This window comes from Leptosomus discolor, chromosome 1, assembly GCF_034619465.1.
Source record: "Leptosomus discolor isolate bLepDis1 chromosome 1, bLepDis1.hap2, whole genome shotgun sequence".
Classification (NCBI taxonomy): Eukaryota; Metazoa; Chordata; class Aves; order Leptosomiformes; family Leptosomidae; genus Leptosomus; species Leptosomus discolor.
The window spans coordinates 133,587,472-133,605,403 of NC_141391.1; the positions used below are offsets into that span (position 1 = coordinate 133,587,472).

Sequence of the window (17,932 nt, forward strand, 5' to 3'; positions counted from 1 at the left end):
CGTTCTCTTAAAGTGTAGCAACAGCCAGTGAGCTACAGAGGAATTAGCAAGAGCTATAACAGTTTGAAATTTCAGACGTCTTCACAGCAACTCCTGAAATAGCCTCCTGAGTTCTTTCTGTGCTACTTTGAAACATGAGGCTTTGTCTTTACTGCCCTGAGTGAGGAAAAGAACAGGAGAGCGGAAAGCTGCCAAAGAACTTCACAAATGAAACGTGTGCAGCCTTCACACTGCCACCTTCACTTCCGTGGCACCTTTGAAACAGTTTTCAACAGCTGTGTCATGGTGGAAAGCACACGGTGCACATTTGTGTAGGTTGAGAAATGGAAAACAGCAAATGCACCTGAGAGTGCCAGCAGACTTCTAATTTGCTGGAGGAAGCCAGGGGCAAGGAGAGAGGAAGGCAGCCCTAGTAGTGAAGAAATCAGAGAGAACATGAAGGCTCTGCAGAGTCGGAGGCTGATGTTATAGCAGAATGTAAGAAAGAACATGTATGGTATTTGTTGAAACAAGAACAGTGGTCTCCGAACATTTTTGATCGCACCCCCCCATCAGTAAAATATTTTTGAGCACACACCAACAGTATATGTATATTTAGTAATTGATAATTATATACATATAATACTGAAGTTCTAATGTTTTCTTCCCACACCCCAGAGGATTGTCTTGCACAGGAACACCATAAGCAAGGAGCCTGTCTCTGACTGTCGATTATAGGTACAAAGAGCAGAAGATGCAAAGAGCAGAAGATGCAAACCCCTTCCCCAGACACTCTCCTTGCCACCAGCAACTGGGCACTTGATGTTCCTAGCTCAGATGGGACATCTCTCAACCAGCTGCTCCCAGGCAGGAGAGACTTGGGCAGAGAGAATCCATAGTGCCTTCCACCACCAAGCTCTGTGAGATGTACAAGGACTAGCCTCAGAAACTCCTCTGCTTTATGCTCCCGGGAAGGTTTATCTCTGTCAGCCCACTGTCTCGCCAGGTTCCCCTTTCCCACGATCTCGCATCAGCCTGGACAAATGTATATTATCTCAGTCCAGTCATATTACAGTTGACTGAAAGACTTGAACTAGGAACACGGATTTCTAGAAATGCAAGCTGCCATTGCTTCTCCATTGATAATAACCAACACAGCTGCCCTCCAGTCACCAATCCTCCTCCTTTCCGTGCCCCTGGAGCCACCAGCATTCTGCTGCAGCATCACTGCATTAAATGAGAGACTTGTTTGCAGCTGGAGATATATCCTCTGGAGTGTACTTGTTGAAAGACTCTGACAAAAAACCTTACAATGGGTCTGTGGAACATTCAGCAGCATTGAGAAGAAGGTAGGGATGTGTGTTCTAAAAGAAAGAAAGGAGGGGTGGGAAGAGGTGTTCCAATTTCACCCCGAATGCAAAGCAGTCTGTTCATCCTTCACAGCTCTCACTGAAAGGCCTGAACGGCTATTCTGAAGCAGCGCATCTGCTGGACGTACTCTGAGTTGTGCATCACAAACACCCCATTTGCCTTCATTTGAGATCAGTTTGCTCCATGAGCTGCCCTGCTGGCATGCACCCTGGAGTTCTGGGATTCATGGGAGCCTCTGGAACCATCAAGGCCTTAGGAACACAGGAACTATGACCCAGGACTTTTGCCATGAGCTCTGGCAGCAGCCTGGGAAGAGGTCAGTCGTGTTCTCTTGTTGACTTAAGCAAGTAGCATAGAGAGTCTCAGAGAGAGCTTTTTCTTCGAGGAGATTACCAGTCGTCCCCGTATGATGCCTTTCCTGCTGTTGAGAATAACTGATCAGTTAAAGATCAGAGTAGATTAAGTAAAACAAAAAAAGTCCCAAGATAAAGGCAGGTATGGTCGAGCTTCCCAACTCCGATGCCAAATTACTGGATTTTCCTGAAATTTGGGCAGATACTAAGCCAAATATTAAACCCTGTGAAAAGAAGGAAAACAAAGCTGTCCTTCATAGCCTAGGTGTTACCTAACAGGTTATTAGAGCTGTATCTCAGGAAAAATGTTGTTTTATAATACCTGATGGCAGCCTGCCTCTATGCCAATGGCATGTTTTGGACAAAGAAATTATACATCCACAGGGAGATCAAATTATACACTATCGTAGACTGGGAATTGTTCTTGCTCTGCTTGGTTAGATAGCTTTGGTAAATTTTGCCGTGCTTAGTCCTGCTACGGCTCTTTCCCTTTTCCACAGGAAGCTTCTACTCCTTATTTGTTTCTCAGGAAAAAACACGTTTCTAAGAAAACTGTGCACTGATACCGGTTTAAAGCCCAAGACAATTCATGCAGCTCCTTGGAGGGGTCCCTGGCTTTTAACTTGAAGGAAAATTTCCATCTGGATACTGCCACTCTGTGTAGCAGCCCTCCAGGGCTCTCAAAAAATTGATCAAGAAATGGTGTAGAAAGATTATTCTTTGGTCTCTCATGCCACTTCAGCATCTCAAAGAAACATGACTTGTCTTTACAATCACTTGAGGTTATCCCATGTCTTTCAGGAGCTAGCATGATGAAGTTGGCAGCTGCTTGGAAAATGATTGTTCATCAAACACATTAAGCTGTGGCAGACTCAGCATCATGACAGAAATTATCACTCTTTCGGAGAAGGATTTCAGAAGATCTCATTTTTTGTGTTCACGGTATTTTTGTTCACATACATTACATCCATAAACATCAAGGATGTTATGCTGAAATTCTTCTGTGGCAAAAATGAATCTCTATAGAACATTCCAAAGCTAAATGAAAGGCGTGGTTTGGCACTTAGGCTGATATTGTCATATACAACAGGTGAGAGAAATTAGGAAAGAGAAGTCTTTCAAAGAGGTGTGCTGCACATTTCCACGTTTGAACTTTGAACTTGGGAGGTGCTGGAGGGCACAGAGTAGTTTTTTCATATGCACTTATTGACATTACTTTTGAATAATTTTGTTTATGAAAACACTGTGTTCTATACGATAAAAAAAGCACACACGCCCATTACTCAAGAAAAGGAATTTGCTAAAATAAGCTTAACAAACTTAGCACTGAGAGGTTTTGGTTTTGCTTTTTCAAATAAATGCATAGTATCTTACAGTCCATTACCTGCAATATTCAGCTTCCGATAAAAACATGCATTTAAAAAAATGACACCACCAGCACAGAGGAATCTCAAAGGGGGCTGAGGGCTGCCCTCAAGAGGTGCTGCGTATAAGAATGAAACAGGTGAATAACTACACATCTTCCAAAGCCCAAGTGTATTTTTAAATTGAAGGCTGCCCTCTGAAATAATTTAAAATAGCTCTCTATCTTAGGAAACGATTATGATTAACTGATCTGTTATTTGTAGTTTCTACCAGTGGCTGTTAATGCCCACATTTGGGTCTTCAAATTTTCCACTGTGTACTTTTTGTCTGGAGAAAACCTTGGATGAGAGATAAGGCCATTTTGAAAAATGTATTTCTAGCAGCTCACACTTCCAGTCCACCAGTCTGGGCCTGAGGCTGTGTCAAGATCATGAAATACATACTGTTTGTCACCTTTGTTGGTGTGGCTGGTGAGTATATTTTTTAATTCGATTTTTGTAATTTATAAGGAAGCTCATTTTCTGAGCAGATTTGCAAGGTAGTCTATTGCGGGAAAGTGAAGTCCAGTTTATACTTGCAAAAGTGTTAAGGCAGAGCACTGCAACTTCTCTTGACTGCTGTCTGTTCATAATCGCTTATGTCACAAAATGGGGAACGAATGCCTTTCTAGAGGTTCATGACCCAGGAATATAGAAATGTGTCCATAGCTTTGAAAAAACCCACTGTCTCTCTCTTAAGGACTATGAGGTATAAAGGTAACACCTCTGGCCCAGGAGGTCCTAAAGCTGCTGTGAATTTTTGGACTGTGGGTGAGTGCTTGCCAACCACTGTTGCTGTGAGCTTTTATAGAAGTAGAGCCTACATGTGAGGTCTTTCGGTGTGAGGTGTGTCACAGGGGCACAAGATTCCTTATGCCAGATGCTGACATATGCCTCTTCTTACCTCCCAGTTGCCTTCCCCATCAACGCTGACGATGATGATGACAAGATTGTGGGCGGCTACACCTGTGCAGCGAACTCTGTCCCCTATCAGGTGTTCCTGAATTCTGGGTTTTACTCTTGCGGAGGTTCCCTCATCAACAGCCAGTGGGTCCTGTCAGCGGCTCACTGCTACAATCCGTGAGTGGATTCTTCCGCAACCTACTTCTTTCTTTCAGTTGTCTTTTAGCAGGAATTCTGAGCTGTGGGGTCCAAATATGCAAATGACTCCATGCTGACAGGAGACAACCAGGGAATGGGTGGCTCACTCAGGAAGCTGGGCTGAGGCAACATAAGGGGTTTTCCACTTCTGCAAATGTTTCTGTGATGCAGAGCACTTTCTGAAATGAGAATGTGATAATCTAGAAACAAGTTATGGCCTGTGAGTTCTTATAAATTACATTAATCTTGCTAAAACTTAGTCACTGGAGGACAGGAAGAGGAATGAGGTCATGGTGATAGCAGTTTGCCTTTTTCCAGAATGTTTGTGTAAAGCACTGTTACATATTCAGTTTGTCCCAGCTCAACAACATAAACCTGTAGGAATTCACCACCTGTACTGGAAGTGGGTAAGATCTCAGTGTGGATCCCCCGGACTTATTGCAGGACAGGGAAGATAACCTGCATGAAAACAGCTACTACAATAGCGATGTTTAAGCGAGTGTATACAGTAACGGGGGGGTTCCTCATAACCTGTCGGTGGCAGTAAAGTATACACCGTTCTTTCTCTTTTCCAGTCGATTCCAAGTGCAGCTTGGGAAGCATAACCTGGCAGTCACAGAATTGACAGAGCAGCTGATTAGTTCAGCTAAAGTCATCCGCTACCCTGGCTTCAGCTCCGCAACACTGAACAATGACATTATGCTCATCAAGCTTGCTGAACCAGCCCAGCTCAACCAAGCTGTCCAAACAGTTCCTCTGCCTACCAGTTGTGTGGCCACGGGCACCACGTGTCTAATCTCTGGCTGGGGCAACACACTCAGCAACGGCAGTGAGTACTCTGTGGGAATGTCCCCATCATGAGGACGTGGGAGCCACTCTAAGACCTCACAATTAACTCCAAACAGCACAGGCTAAAGCACAGGGAAGTGCTGTGGGACAGGCACTTTTTGAGTGATCACTCTGTGTGGGACAGGAACCATTTAACTGCTTTAAAGGCAAGCCTTTATAAGGTTCTTTCTCTGCTTCTGTGTTAAGAACATGGAATCACTTAAGTCATCCGTGTGCCATTCACCAGCATGTTCAGACTGCCATAAATTTTGTGGCCTGGCGCTATCAGCTGCACAGTGCCAAGCACTAGCAACTTAACTAATGTCAATAGAGTGGTCAGTTCTCTCAGAAGAAGGTCAAAACCTGTGACTGTGGATCTAAAATTACTACAAGGGAGCTCCGTTCTCTTACAGCAACGGTCAGAGGTGTGGATGGTGACTGGTGTCTAATCCACTGACGACAGCTAAAGAGGAGAGGATGGTTTTCCTGAGACCCAGGTTTCCTCCATCATATGTGCTACAAGAGTAGCTCTTGGCTCCACGCTTGCCAGTTGATGATTTTCTAGGTATCAGAAACATTAATATGGCTGTAGTGTAGAACGGCGGACCCATGGGTAGAATCTGGTCCATCTAAACAAAAGGAATCCATGCTGTGATTACTGTTCAGAGGAAAAAATGACGACTGCTAAACCGGGATGTCCAGTGATACTTTTCTGCTAAGAAAAGATCTTCTCTAGGCTCTGAAATGAACAGAGATCTATCAACCATCTCTCCCTATTTTCTTGTAGTACTGTATCCAGATACCTTGCAGTGCCTGAAGGCTCCTGTACTCTCCTCAAGCGAGTGCACCAAAGCCTACCCTGGGCAAATTACCAAGAACATGATATGTGTAGGATTCATGGAGGGAGGGAAAGACTCTTGCCAGGTAAAACGTCTGCCTCTCCTTTCTCATGTGTTTCTGTCCTGCCTTTTGCCAGTAGAAGAGGCCTTTATATTGGAGAACTGGCTATACTCAATGCACTGGCATGTCTGAATGTTGATTTTGTGAACAACAGTGGAGACTTAGGGTGAAAGATGCTCATTGAGTGAGGCTAGTTTTTTTCCCACTCAGTTAGTCATTGTCCCTTTTTTGAGACAGCAAATACCTCTGCCATAAACCTCCACAAGCAGACTATGCTGCCTCCTGCACCTTAGGCTACTGAAAAAGGAGCAGTGCTGCACCAGAGAGTCAATAGTACTCACGGTGACTTTAGAGCTTAGGACGCAAATGTTAGGTTTGGACTCACCAAAAATGAAATAGCCAGTATGGCGAGATCCAGGCAATCTGGAAAACGAACACACCTGCCAATTGCTCTGTGTTTTACATGTGCCTAGCTCCGTGGAAATATTTGACAGAAAAATATTTAAGACACACATATGCAAAGCGTCTGCCAAGGACTGCATCTGTCAAAAATAGGCAGCTTACTCATCCTTAGTTGTGATGCCCTTAGAGCTAAAGTAAGGCACAGTACACATCAGGTGTAGCACAGTAATCAGAAATGACCTTTGTAGAACTTCTGTGTAGAAAAAGCCCAGTGGAGCTCCCTCAAATGTCAGTGATTTCTGGCTCGTCACTTTCACTGATATAATTTCCTAAATATCGATATCCTTTATGTGCACAGGAGGATTCCGGAGGTCCAGTAGTCTGCAACGGGCAGCTCCAGGGCATTGTTTCCTGGGGTAGGGGATGCGCACAGAAAGGCTACCCTGGAGTTTACACTAAGGTTTGCAATTATGTCTCCTGGATCAAAGAAACTATATCTGCCAACTGAGACACTCGGGTTCTATATGAGCTGCTTTTTCTCCTCGTCAATTTCCTCTGTTTTGGGACTGGTTGTACAAAAATTATCAAAAAATAAAGCGTTTTAGGCACCTGTTCTTTGTGCAGCATTTCTCTGGGTACTTCCATAGGTTATGATACGGAGGACAGAGGCAGGGAATGTTACTCTGGGGAAAATAGTTAATATTTGTAGTACCTCAACTAGCAGGATTGTGGAACATTTTGCAGACTCATCTTCAGGAGTCTTTCACCCATTTCTGGAGCAGAACATCTTTTCTGCTTATCAGCCCATGCTCAGGTGCTACAAAACCATCTGAAACAGCTGAGAGAGTGTGCTGAGTAACACAAGCAGCATACTCTTACTGCAGAAATCAGCAGGCAGCAGCACAAACACTCCCCATCTCCCCCAGTCCCACCCTCAACAATATGACTTAATGTTCCCTAGTGGATGCTCCCTGAAAGCTCTACTTGGGAAATGAAACCACCTCTTGCTAGGGCTTGTTCTCTTCATGTACCACTGTGCCACTGGGGCTGCTGTCTGTACCTTTTTGCTCAGCTAACTGATCATGATGGACTTGCTTAGTTTTCTCGGAAGAGTCAAAAGGACAGAGATGTTCCTGGGTTCTGGTTTTAACACCTCCTAACCCCAGCTGGCACTGGAATTGAAAGTCCGTGAAAAAGCTGCCAAAGTTGCCAGTGGGCTGTGTACCTATCTCCTGAAAGTTAAAAGGGAAATAGAGAGTTTGAGTAAAATATAAGGATAGAAACAAGCAGAGAATAGGTCAAATGGGGAGAAATTGAAAAGAAATTCAACACTGGAGGAAAGAGAGGGAGAGGACAAGAGCAGGGCACGAAGGAGCAAGAGCCATTTGCCTACAGACAGGTTTGTGCCTGGCTCTCTCAGATGCATTGTCACTGAGATAGAATCATAGAATAACAGTTTCAGTTGGAAGACACCTTCAAGATCATCAAGTCCAACCTTTGTCCTAGCTCTATCCACACCACTAAACCATGTCCCTAAGTACAACATCTACCTGTCTCTCAAACACTTCCAGGGATGGTGACTCCACCACCTCCCTGAGCAGGCTGTTCCAATGCCTGACAACCCTTTCAGTAATGACATTCTTCCTAATATCCAGCCTGAACCTCCCCTGGTGCAGCTTAAGGCCGTTTCCCCTTGTTCTATCACTAGTTACTAGGGAGAACAGATCGACCCCCGCCTCACTACAACTTCCTTTCAGGTAGTTGTAGAGAGCAATAAGGTCTCCCCTCAGCCTTCTCTTCTCCAGGCTAAAGAGCCCCAGATCCCTCAGCCGTTCCCACATGAGACACGCTCCAAATCCTTTACTAGCTTGGCAGACCGCCTCTGTACCCTCTCCAGCACCTCAATGTCCTTCCTGTAGAGAGGGGCCCAAAACTGGACACAGTACTCGAGGTGCGGCCTGACCAAAGCTTAGTACAGGGGAATGATCACCTCCCTGCTCCTGCTGACAACAGTATTCCTGATACAGGTCAGGATGGCATTGGCCTTCTTGGCCACCTGAGCACACTGCTGGCTCCTGTTCAGCCATCTGGCAATCAGCACTCCCAGGACCCTCTCTGCCTGGCAGCTCTCCAGCCTCTCCTCCCCAAGCCTGTAGCGCTGCTGGGGGTTGTTGTGGCCAAAGTGCAGGACCTGGCACTTGGCCTTATTGAAACTCATGGAACTGGCCTTGGCCCAGCGATTGATCCAGCCTATCTAGATCCCTCTGTAGAGCTTCCCTACCCTCAGGCGGATCGACACTTCCACCCAGCTTGGTGTCATCTGCAGACTTACTGAGGGTGCTCTCCATTCCCTCATCCAAATCACTGACAAAGACGTTAAACAGGAGTGGCCCCAGTACTGAGCCCTGGGGGACACCAGTCGTAACCGGCCGCCAACTGGATTTAACTCCATTGACCACAACTCTCTGGACTCGGCCATCCAACCATTTCTTCACCCAGCAAAGTGTGTGCCCATCCAAGCCAAGAGCGGTCAATTTCTCTAGGAGAACGCCGTGGGAAACAGTGTCAAATGCCTTACTGAAGTCGAGGTAGATGACATCCACAGCCTTTCCCTCATCCAACAAGCGGGTCACCCTGTCATAGAAGGAGATCAGGTTTGTTAGACAGGACCTGCCCTTCATAAACCCATGCTGACTGGGCCTGACCAGCCCGTTGTGCAGCACATGCAGCACAACGGAACTCAGGATGATCTGCTCCATCAGCTTCCCTGGCACTGATGTCAAACTGACAGGCCTGTAATTTCCCGGATCACCCTTCTGTCCCTCCTTATATATGGGTGTTATACTGGCTGACTTCCAATCTGCTGGGACCTCCCCAGTCAGCCAGGACTGCTGATAAATGATGGACAGTGTCTTGGTGAGCACCCCCGTCAGTTCTCCCAGCACTCTAGGATGTACCCCATCTGGCCCCATAGATTTGTGCACATCGATGTGGAGCAGCAGGTCACTGACCATCTCCTCCTGGGTTGTGTGTGGGGACATTTTGCTCCTGGCCCCTGTCTCTTGGCTTGGGGAGGCTGACTTTCCCTGTTACAAGTGTTCCTACTACTAAAGACTGAGGCTAAGAAGGCATTAAGCACCGCAGCCTTATCCTCGTCTTTTATTACCGTATTTCCTCCTGGACCAAGTAGGGGACAGAGGGTCTCCCTGGTCTTTCTTTTATTGTTAATGTATTTATAGAAACTTTTCTTGTTGCCCTTTACCTCCAAAGCCAGATTAACTTCTAGCTGGCCTTTGGACCTTCTAATTATCTCCCTGCATAACCTAACAACATTCTTGTACTCATTATGAGGGATCTGTCCCTTCTTCCAGAGGCCGTAAACTCTCCTTTTTTCCCCGATTTTAAGCCAAATCTCCCTATTCAGCCGGGCTGGCCTTCTTTGCTGCTGGCTCGTTTACGGTACGTGGGGATGGCCTGTTCCTGTGCCTTTAAGTTTTCCTTCTTAAAACGTGTCCAGCCTTCCTGGACTCCTATACCTGTCGAAACTGACTCCCAAGGGGTTCTATCAAGTAACCTCCTAAACAAGTCAAAGTCTGCCCTTCGAAAGTCCAAAGTGGACGTTTTGCTGCGCCCCCTCCTAACATCTAGAGAACTTAATAATTTCATGATCACTGTTCCCTAGACTACCTCCAAATGCTATATCCTCCACAAGACCTTCTCCGTTCACAAACAGGAGGTTCAGCAGGGCGTCTTCCCTGGTCGGTTCACTTACCAGCTGTGTGAGGAAGTGATCCTCCACAAATTCCTAGAACCTCCTGGATTGTTCCCTCTCTGCTGTGTTGTATTTCCAGCAGCTATGTGGGAAGTTGAAGTCCCCAACAAGAACAACGGCTAGTGACCGTGAGATTTCTCCCAAATGCTTATAGAAAGTTTCGTCTTCCTCACTGCTCTGATTGGGAGGTCTATAGCAGACTCCCACAGCAATATCAGCGTTATTGGCCTTGCAACTTCACCTAATCCAAACACTCTCAACCCCATTGTCACTGTACTTAAATTCTGAGCATTCGTAACAGTCCCTAACACACAGGGCCACCCCACCACCTCTCCTTCCCTGTCTCTCCCTCCTGAAGAGCCTGTAGCCACCGATTGTGGCACTCCAGTTGAGACATCCCACCACGTTTCTGTGATAGCCACTACGTCACAGTTTTCCTGTTGCATCATGGCTTCAAGCTCCCCCTGTATGCTGTTGCTCATACAGTATAGAGGCACTTCAGATGAGCTAATGATCCCAACACCTTTTTGTGGGTGTGGGCCCCATTTCCTACCAGACCCTTCTCAGGTTTTTCCGTGACTTTTAAAACATCAACAACAGCCCTTGCCTCTTCATTCCTGATTATATGTTTATCCCTTGTCTCCACTGAGAAGGCAGAGCTAGGTGTCCTTGCTAGCACACCATCCTACGGGCCCTGCCATGCTTCCCATGGGCTTATTCATAACAGGCCTGGTTTATAACCCCTCCCCCCTTCAAAAGTAGTTATCTCCCTCTCACACTCCCTGATGCTCCTCAGCCTCTCTACCTCCTCCTTCAGCTCTGCTACCAGGCTGAACAGATCATTCACCTGATCTCATCGATCACAAGTGTTGTCTCCACCACCCTCTGGTACAAGTGACAGGCCAAAGCACCCCCTGCAGCCTTTGACCTGCACAGCTGCAAGCTTGCGTGGAACTCTGTCTGGGTCACCACATACCTCCTAGGAGAGTAATAGGTGCGTGCATTGAGATAGGCGCAACATATGAACAGGACCAGACCGTAGCTTCGTGTCCAATTGCTCTGGAAGCACTTGCTGAATTCCTTCTCAGCATCTGCCCTTTTCCAGAAAAAGCCCTGAGCTGTAACCTGGCATGCTTTCCTTCATTCTGCGTTCACCAGGAGACAGAGTTCTTATCTAGGAGCAGCTGAAAGTCACAGCTCTGTGACCTGTGACTCCCTGATCCTGGTTCCCTCGCTAACCGCTGTGAGTCGAGGGTGGTTGATATCTTTGCTTGGTATGTTAGGGGAAAGGAGAAGCAAAAACTTGGAGGACAGAGGAGAGAACGCATTGAAAATATGATGAGATGAAAATGGGGGGGCGGGGGGGGAGGGAGAAATACTTCTATTATCAGGCAGAATGCATTCTCAAATATGACAGACAGGGATGTTGAGAAGTCCGGAAACAGTCCCAGTCCTCTGTTACTATCCCTCCCAATGTGTCAAGGTCTCCAGTGTCTAAAGAAGAAATTCCACTTTCCAGATGATAGGTCATTCTTGATTTTCAAATTGCTGGAATATCTTCATGGGACCTCCTCTCTTACATGGCTGGAGCATCACTAATGTCTGTGGTGGACAGTGCCACGAAGAGGTCACTGACAAAGTTGTTCCCTCCTTTATGCTGCCCAATAAGAGCAACAGATGTCTGCAAAGCACTGAGATGGGAGGACACTTTTTCTTTTTCTCTCTCTCTCTCTCTGCTGACATTTCCACATACTGCTTTCATCACACAGGTCTGCACAGCAGGAGTGAGAGGATTACAGAGCTGGGAGCCCTGATTGGAGCCTGAGGGTCGACAGCACAAAGTGCCCTGTACTCTCTCTATTCTTCTCAGGAAAAAGTCCACTGGGATCAAGTGCAATGTATTTGAGTGCATGTACAAAGGCATAAAAACCTTGCACCAACCTGGCAGGACAGGAGGAAAAGTAACCAAGTGGCAGCAGCACTTAACTAAAAGGCTCCAAAGGCCAGGCAGAGCTAAAACTCTCCGTCAGTCCAGCTTCTCTAAAGAGGCTCAATACTCGGAAGAAGCGTTAAGGATAGAACTGGGCAACAAATTATGCTGGTTTGTGTACAAGTCAACATGTCTCTTGGGGAAGGGTGGAGGGGAGGATCTGCGACTCAGCAGTGACACAGTAGAGTCTGAGATCCCACACAGATCTATTTATTCTGTGGACATATGTCTGTAGCTGGGAGACTTTACCCTGACAAAATAGCTTTGATATAATAGACTCACAAGACACCTCATTCTTGGGGCCAGCTGGCTTTGTGCTTGGATGACTGCAGCCTGTGTTACTGGGAAGGACTTCATGCACAGGCTATTACATAGCTGCACGATATGCAGAAAGACACCCCTAGCTGAACGGAATATTCTGGTCTCTCTTGAGACTCTTATGTGTGTAATGTTGAAGTTTTCTTCCTGTCTGTCTCCAGAAAAGCGGGAACAGTTACCTTCCTCTCAAAGATTGCTAACAGTTTCCTCAATCATGTGGTGCCCAACAAAAAAAAAGGAAACAGAGAAAGCGTTATGATGTACGTATGATGTATTGGCAATAGCAGCACAAACATAGGCAGCACAGAAATTGTCTGTGTGTCACTGCTGAGACGCATAGAGACACAAGAGTGCGTGAACCTGTTTTCTTTCCTCCAGTGAGCAGGTGAGGTGCTGGAAGAAGCTGGGTTCCTCCACCCTCATACAATTAACAGGCATGGATCTCTTTCTGCACCCTTCCCTGCCTTGAACTGGGTGAAGGACCGGATTCCCCGAAGCCTGCAAGGTGTCAGTGCTGACAATGAAACGACATTTGCGTCACGGTCAGCACGCTGAACTCTGACATGTCCTTCGCACCAAGTACAAGAGGTGGTTTGGGGCTGCATAGACCATCTTTCCCTCCAGCACCAGCTCTGTTTTACGGCCTCATGCACATCGGTGGGTTCTTTCCCACCACAGAACATCCTCAGCTTTTCCAATGGTTCCAGGAGGTGCAGCTGGCCTTGGGAAATCTGCAGGTCCTAGCTTCTTCACAGAGATAATACCTGATGCAGATCCCTGACAATCAGGCTCTCATTCACCTTTGGGAATAACCCTGTCTCATCACTCCCTACTCTGCTCTCTAGAGAAAAAAAAAAAAAAAAAAAAAAAAAAAAAGGCTGCATCTTGTGATGGTGTGAGGAAAACTATAGTTGAACCCATACCCTCCCAAACTGATTCTGCAGGGACCCCCAGCCTCAACTCTGTGGGCAATGGCCGCCTGACCATGCCAAAAGAGAGCAGAGGCAGAGTCTCGCCAGCCGTCAGATCGCTTTCTGTATAGAGCTTTGTGCTCAGCTTCCTGAGTATTTGAATCAATGCATATCTTAGCACAATAGGATGTGCCAGGGTCATTCACTGAGGTAAAATCTATTGAAAAGGCCACGTGATAGCAGTCTATACTCCCACAGCTCTTGAAGTGATTCTGAAATCCATCCTCAAGCTCTGCCTTTTCCCTTTCCACTGAAAACACTACCAGCTGCAGCATGGTATCCTTTCTTTGAGACTGCTTACACCATGGCATGTAGGGGCATGTGGTTCCTATCTGGAAACAGCTGAGAGTCACAGCTCCTCGCTCTCTGATGACTGTTGAAGGGCCTACTCTGTCGGGCGGCGGAGTCGGGGGGGGGAGACGGGGAGGGGAAGGGAAGCAGCAGGAGGCTAGGCAGGATGTGAAATTTTTTGAGGAGGAAGGGGGTGGCAAAAATTCACAAAATCTAGAAGGGATAAGGGATAGGATGGTTTGGGATGGGTTTAAAAGCTATAAGCAAGTTTCTCATCTGTCTATGAATGACCAGCAGAAAAAGGTGGCAGAAAACGTGAATGTGTTAGAAACATTTCAAACGTGGAGGAAATCGGAAGAAAATAACAGTCAGTGATGGAAACCTGCCCATGGTGGCAGCACAGGCACAGAGACTGTGAGGAGGAAACTCTGAGGAAGGCAGAGATGCGTGACATTGACGATGGGCAGGGCAGTGTGAGAGCACCTGAAAGGTCAGAAAGTGGTTGGCTGGCTGGGATCAGTGGGAGATAACACTCACACGCAGTAGTGGGTGGTGTGAACCCTGCACAGCTGGCTTTATGTGTGCGTATGTGTGTGCGTGCAATCACAGGAGTGCGATGGGGCTGGACGGGAGCCTGAGTTCGAGGCAGGGCAGGGGGATGCTGTGGAGTTTTTCTTTCTTCCTTCCACATGAGCTAAGATCTCCAGAAAAGAGGTGTTACGCAAAGAAGACAGAGACACAGAGCATGGGTTTTGCTTCTCTGTCCCACATCTGACACTCCATTCCAGACTCCCTGAAACTTCACAGGCCCTGACCACACAAACCATAGGGTGGAATTGTCTCTGCTCAGACCAATGCTGTCAGAGCAGGCTGCTGACATAATGGTCCTGGTGTGCATTGTAGCTTGACAGAGGGGAGTGGCACAAATGCTCCTTTCTCCTGCAAACAGAGATCTGAAGGGAGAAAAAAACTGCCCCTGGCCTTAGTTTGGGAGTGGAGATCCAGTGACCATGCCAAGAAAAACTCCCTGTGAAAATGATTATTTGGGGCTGAAGGTAGTGGGAAGAAGCTGGGCAGGAATTGCCCTTCAAGGACACAGAACAAGGTTAGATCTAGCCAACTCCTCCATGTGGGTTATTTGTGGCAGAACAGGAGACATTCTTTCCCTCACATGGATCGCATCCACTTCAAAACATCCAGTGCTCTTGATGGTACAGAACATAAAAAGCAGTGTGCTGTTGGAAAGACCTGTGTAGCTTGATATGGTCGGCATGTCCGTGAAGCCTTGTTATATCAAGACACAGCCACATCCATTCACCTGCATCCTTCCCAGATGACTCTGTCCTTGGGCTTATGCCTCCCTTTTCCCTAGAAGCTTTCTCATTCCTTTCAGACTCACATTTAACAATCTGGCTCAGAGCTCTGGAGGCACTGCGATATGCAGTTTTGCAAGCATAGTGCTCTATGGTTCTGTTCATGGGTGCAAGGACGAGGAGGAACTTGGAAGGAGCTAGTCAAAAGCTCTGTCACTTCTGGATTCTCATAGGTGAAAGACATGCTGGAGAAAGATGCGTGCACTGAGAGACTTCCCAGCTTGCATGGAAACATCTCCTGCATGCAAAGCACCATCTGGGCCAATGTACGGGACCTGTTACTGTGGGTTTTGATGCTCATACTTGCCTGTAGTTCTGTAGATGGCTGAAAGCAAATATGTGAGCTGGAGGAAAGAACTTGTGTCACTGGTCTCCATTTTGTCTCTGCTGGGAGGACAGACAATCCATGGCATTATATAAGGGAAGGGAGGGGAGCAGGGAGGGATGGAAGAGGGGAGAGGGTGGTGTTTGGTGAGCAGGTCAGAAGGAGGCAAGGCATTGAAGCAGAGACTTTGGATCTGCCATGTGGAAGAGTTGTTCCTTGCCTGGAGACTGACTGGGATGTTGTGTCCTCCACAGAAGGAGGCCTCACTGCCCCAAGTTCCATGTTCCTAGGGGTGGAGAACCTGCCTGGTTTGTTTCTTTTGCTGATATGCCTACTCTTGGTCACAGGGAGGGCTGGTGACCCCTGCGCTCCTCTTCATGGTATGTCACTGAGCCCAAAGTTATTTAGGAGCCTCCTCAGTGGCCTAGGAGCCTAGGGCTCAAGTCAGGCATCTTGGGCTCCCAGAAAGTCACTTGGGAGAGCAGAGCTAACAACCTGCCCCATAACAGCAGCTTCTGTGCTAGTTGGGAGTTTACCCACCGAGTGTCTGAGAACTGCACCTCAGAGGGTGTCTGGCATTACTGCTTACCCCTGGAGTCCATTCACAAAGAGGGGATCCAAGGAGCTGTCTCGCTCAGTACAGGTGCACCAAATCCTAGGGATGGCTGAGTCCTGACTCCATGTATCCCTGGGGACTGACTCTGTGTGATCTGGTTCATATCATTCAGAGGGTGGGTCTGAGGAAAGGTCAACAACCTCTATGCCCTACGGAAGCATGAAGCACACCCCCTCTCCTCCCCATCACCCTTTCCATTGCATGGCAAGAGCTTCCACGGGGGGAGTCTGAAAACTTTCAGAACAATGGTGGAATTAGAAAGGTGACCGTGGGCAGCTAGCATGCAGCTGTGGCACCTCTCCTCTCCTTTGGTTGGGGGTGGGGGGTCGTGGTTGGAGACCTGCTTTGCTCCCTGTGTTCCTCTTCAGAGTTTCTGTGTTCTGTGAATTCAGATTTCACATTCTCTTTGTGCTGAGTAGCAAACAAACTTGACCCTTCCTTTGGATAGGGTCACGTGGTGGGGCTAGGGCCTCTCTACCAAGCCCAGGTGAAAACATACACAGGGCAGTGGTGGCGCTGGCTGGGGCGAGACTGTCTCTAGGGAATGTGCAATGAGTAATGAACCTGGCAGGGGAGGGCAGGACCAGGGTGGTGGAGATGGAGGTCTTCCTGAGGACCTCACTCTCTCCTCCTCTCAGGGCAGGGCTGGGCCCAAAGCTGAGGACTTGAGCCGCGGTGGGGGGGGCTTGAGACACAGTGGTGTATCCAGATCCCAGAAATATCCAAGAAAGTTTAATAGGAAGCCTGTGTTCTAGGGGTTTGGGTGTGGGGAGAGGTTGGTGGGAAGGGGCAAGGGTACCTGTTCTGCTTCAAAACCCCGGGGTGCTTCAGCGCTCTTGGCTAGCTCTCTCCTAAGACCACTGGGAACCTCTTAGATGAGATCCAAGGCAACAAGTTTTCCATCTGGTTGGGGCTTTAGGGCTGGGAGTCTGGATACCTGGGTTCCCTGAGATGTAGTCTTGTGCTGCCACTGGAGCTGTGGGCAGAAAAATTAACCCCTTATATCTGCTAAGCAAAATTGCCCAAAAAGGTTTAGACATCCTGAACCACCCCATTTGCAGCCGTGATTCTTCCTCAGGGGAAAATTTGGATGGTCTCTGTCTCAGGAATATTTCTGGCTTCTTTCTTGGTAGGGATTACGGGATCATTTCCACTGGGATTATGAGATAAATAGAATTCCAGTTATGGGTTTAATCACATTGCAATTACTTGCTTAATACCCATGTGTAGTTTGGGAATAATCCCAAATGCGCTTTCAGGTTTTTTTCTGAAGAGGTTACAAGAGATTACAGGATTAATCCTCACAAAGTTTATGGGACTTACCTCAGGAAGGTAATGGTATTAGTCATCCACGGCATTACAGAGTTATTTTCATTGGGATAATAGGATTAATCCCCAAAGAATTATGGAATTACTTCCCAGGGGGATTATGGGATAAATCCCCAAGTGGATTATGACCTCTCCTTCTCTGGGGAAGTTCTCTGCGCCCCATAACCTGGTGACCTGAGTGCAGAGCAGTCAGTTCCCAGGCTGGACCTGTGTGGGCAGAAGTTTGGGCTCGTGGCTGAACATTGGCCCCAGGCAGGGCTACAGAGTGGCCCTTGCTTCTAACTGGACAAAGCGTGGCATCTATTTGTCTTCCTAGGGCAAAGGCAGGTTTGACAGCCAGATCGTGGTCAACAGTACTTTGAATGGCCAGGATGTAAGTGGCGTGTGAGTTGGTTCCGCCTCATGCACCAAGGGGCGTAGAGAAGGCACCCATCCCGTCCCAACAAAGGGACAAAGGGAAGCGGGGGCGGGGACAGCCAGGCTGGGTTGGTCTGGTGCAGAGAGGTCTACGTAGAGTGGAGTGCAGCACCGATGGCTGAAAGGGAGCCAAGCTCTTCTGTGTGATGGAGTAAGGAGCACTGGATGTAAGTCAAGGTTGGAGGACACTCAT

General features: G+C 47.5%; 1 protein-coding gene across 2 annotated transcripts; it reads left to right on the top strand.

Moving 5' to 3' along the window:
* Window positions 1–3,498: 3,498 nt before the first annotated feature.
* Window positions 3,499–6,845, top strand: LOC147416292 (trypsin I-P1-like). Of its 2 annotated transcripts, none has more exons than XM_086465036.1 (5): window positions 3,499–3,538; window positions 4,018–4,186; window positions 4,783–5,036; window positions 5,823–5,959; window positions 6,696–6,845. In XM_086465036.1, the coding sequence occupies exons 1-5, from the start codon at window positions 3,499–3,501 to the stop codon at window positions 6,843–6,845; spliced, it is 750 nt and encodes a 249-aa protein (XP_086321162.1). The 2 variants fall into 2 exon arrangements, with proteins under 2 accessions (XP_086321162.1, XP_086321168.1); XM_086465042.1 differs by lacking the exon at window positions 3,499–3,538 and adding an exon at window positions 4,508–4,509 and having other exon boundaries at window positions 4,047–4,226.
* Window positions 6,846–17,932: the final 11,087 nt, after the last annotated feature.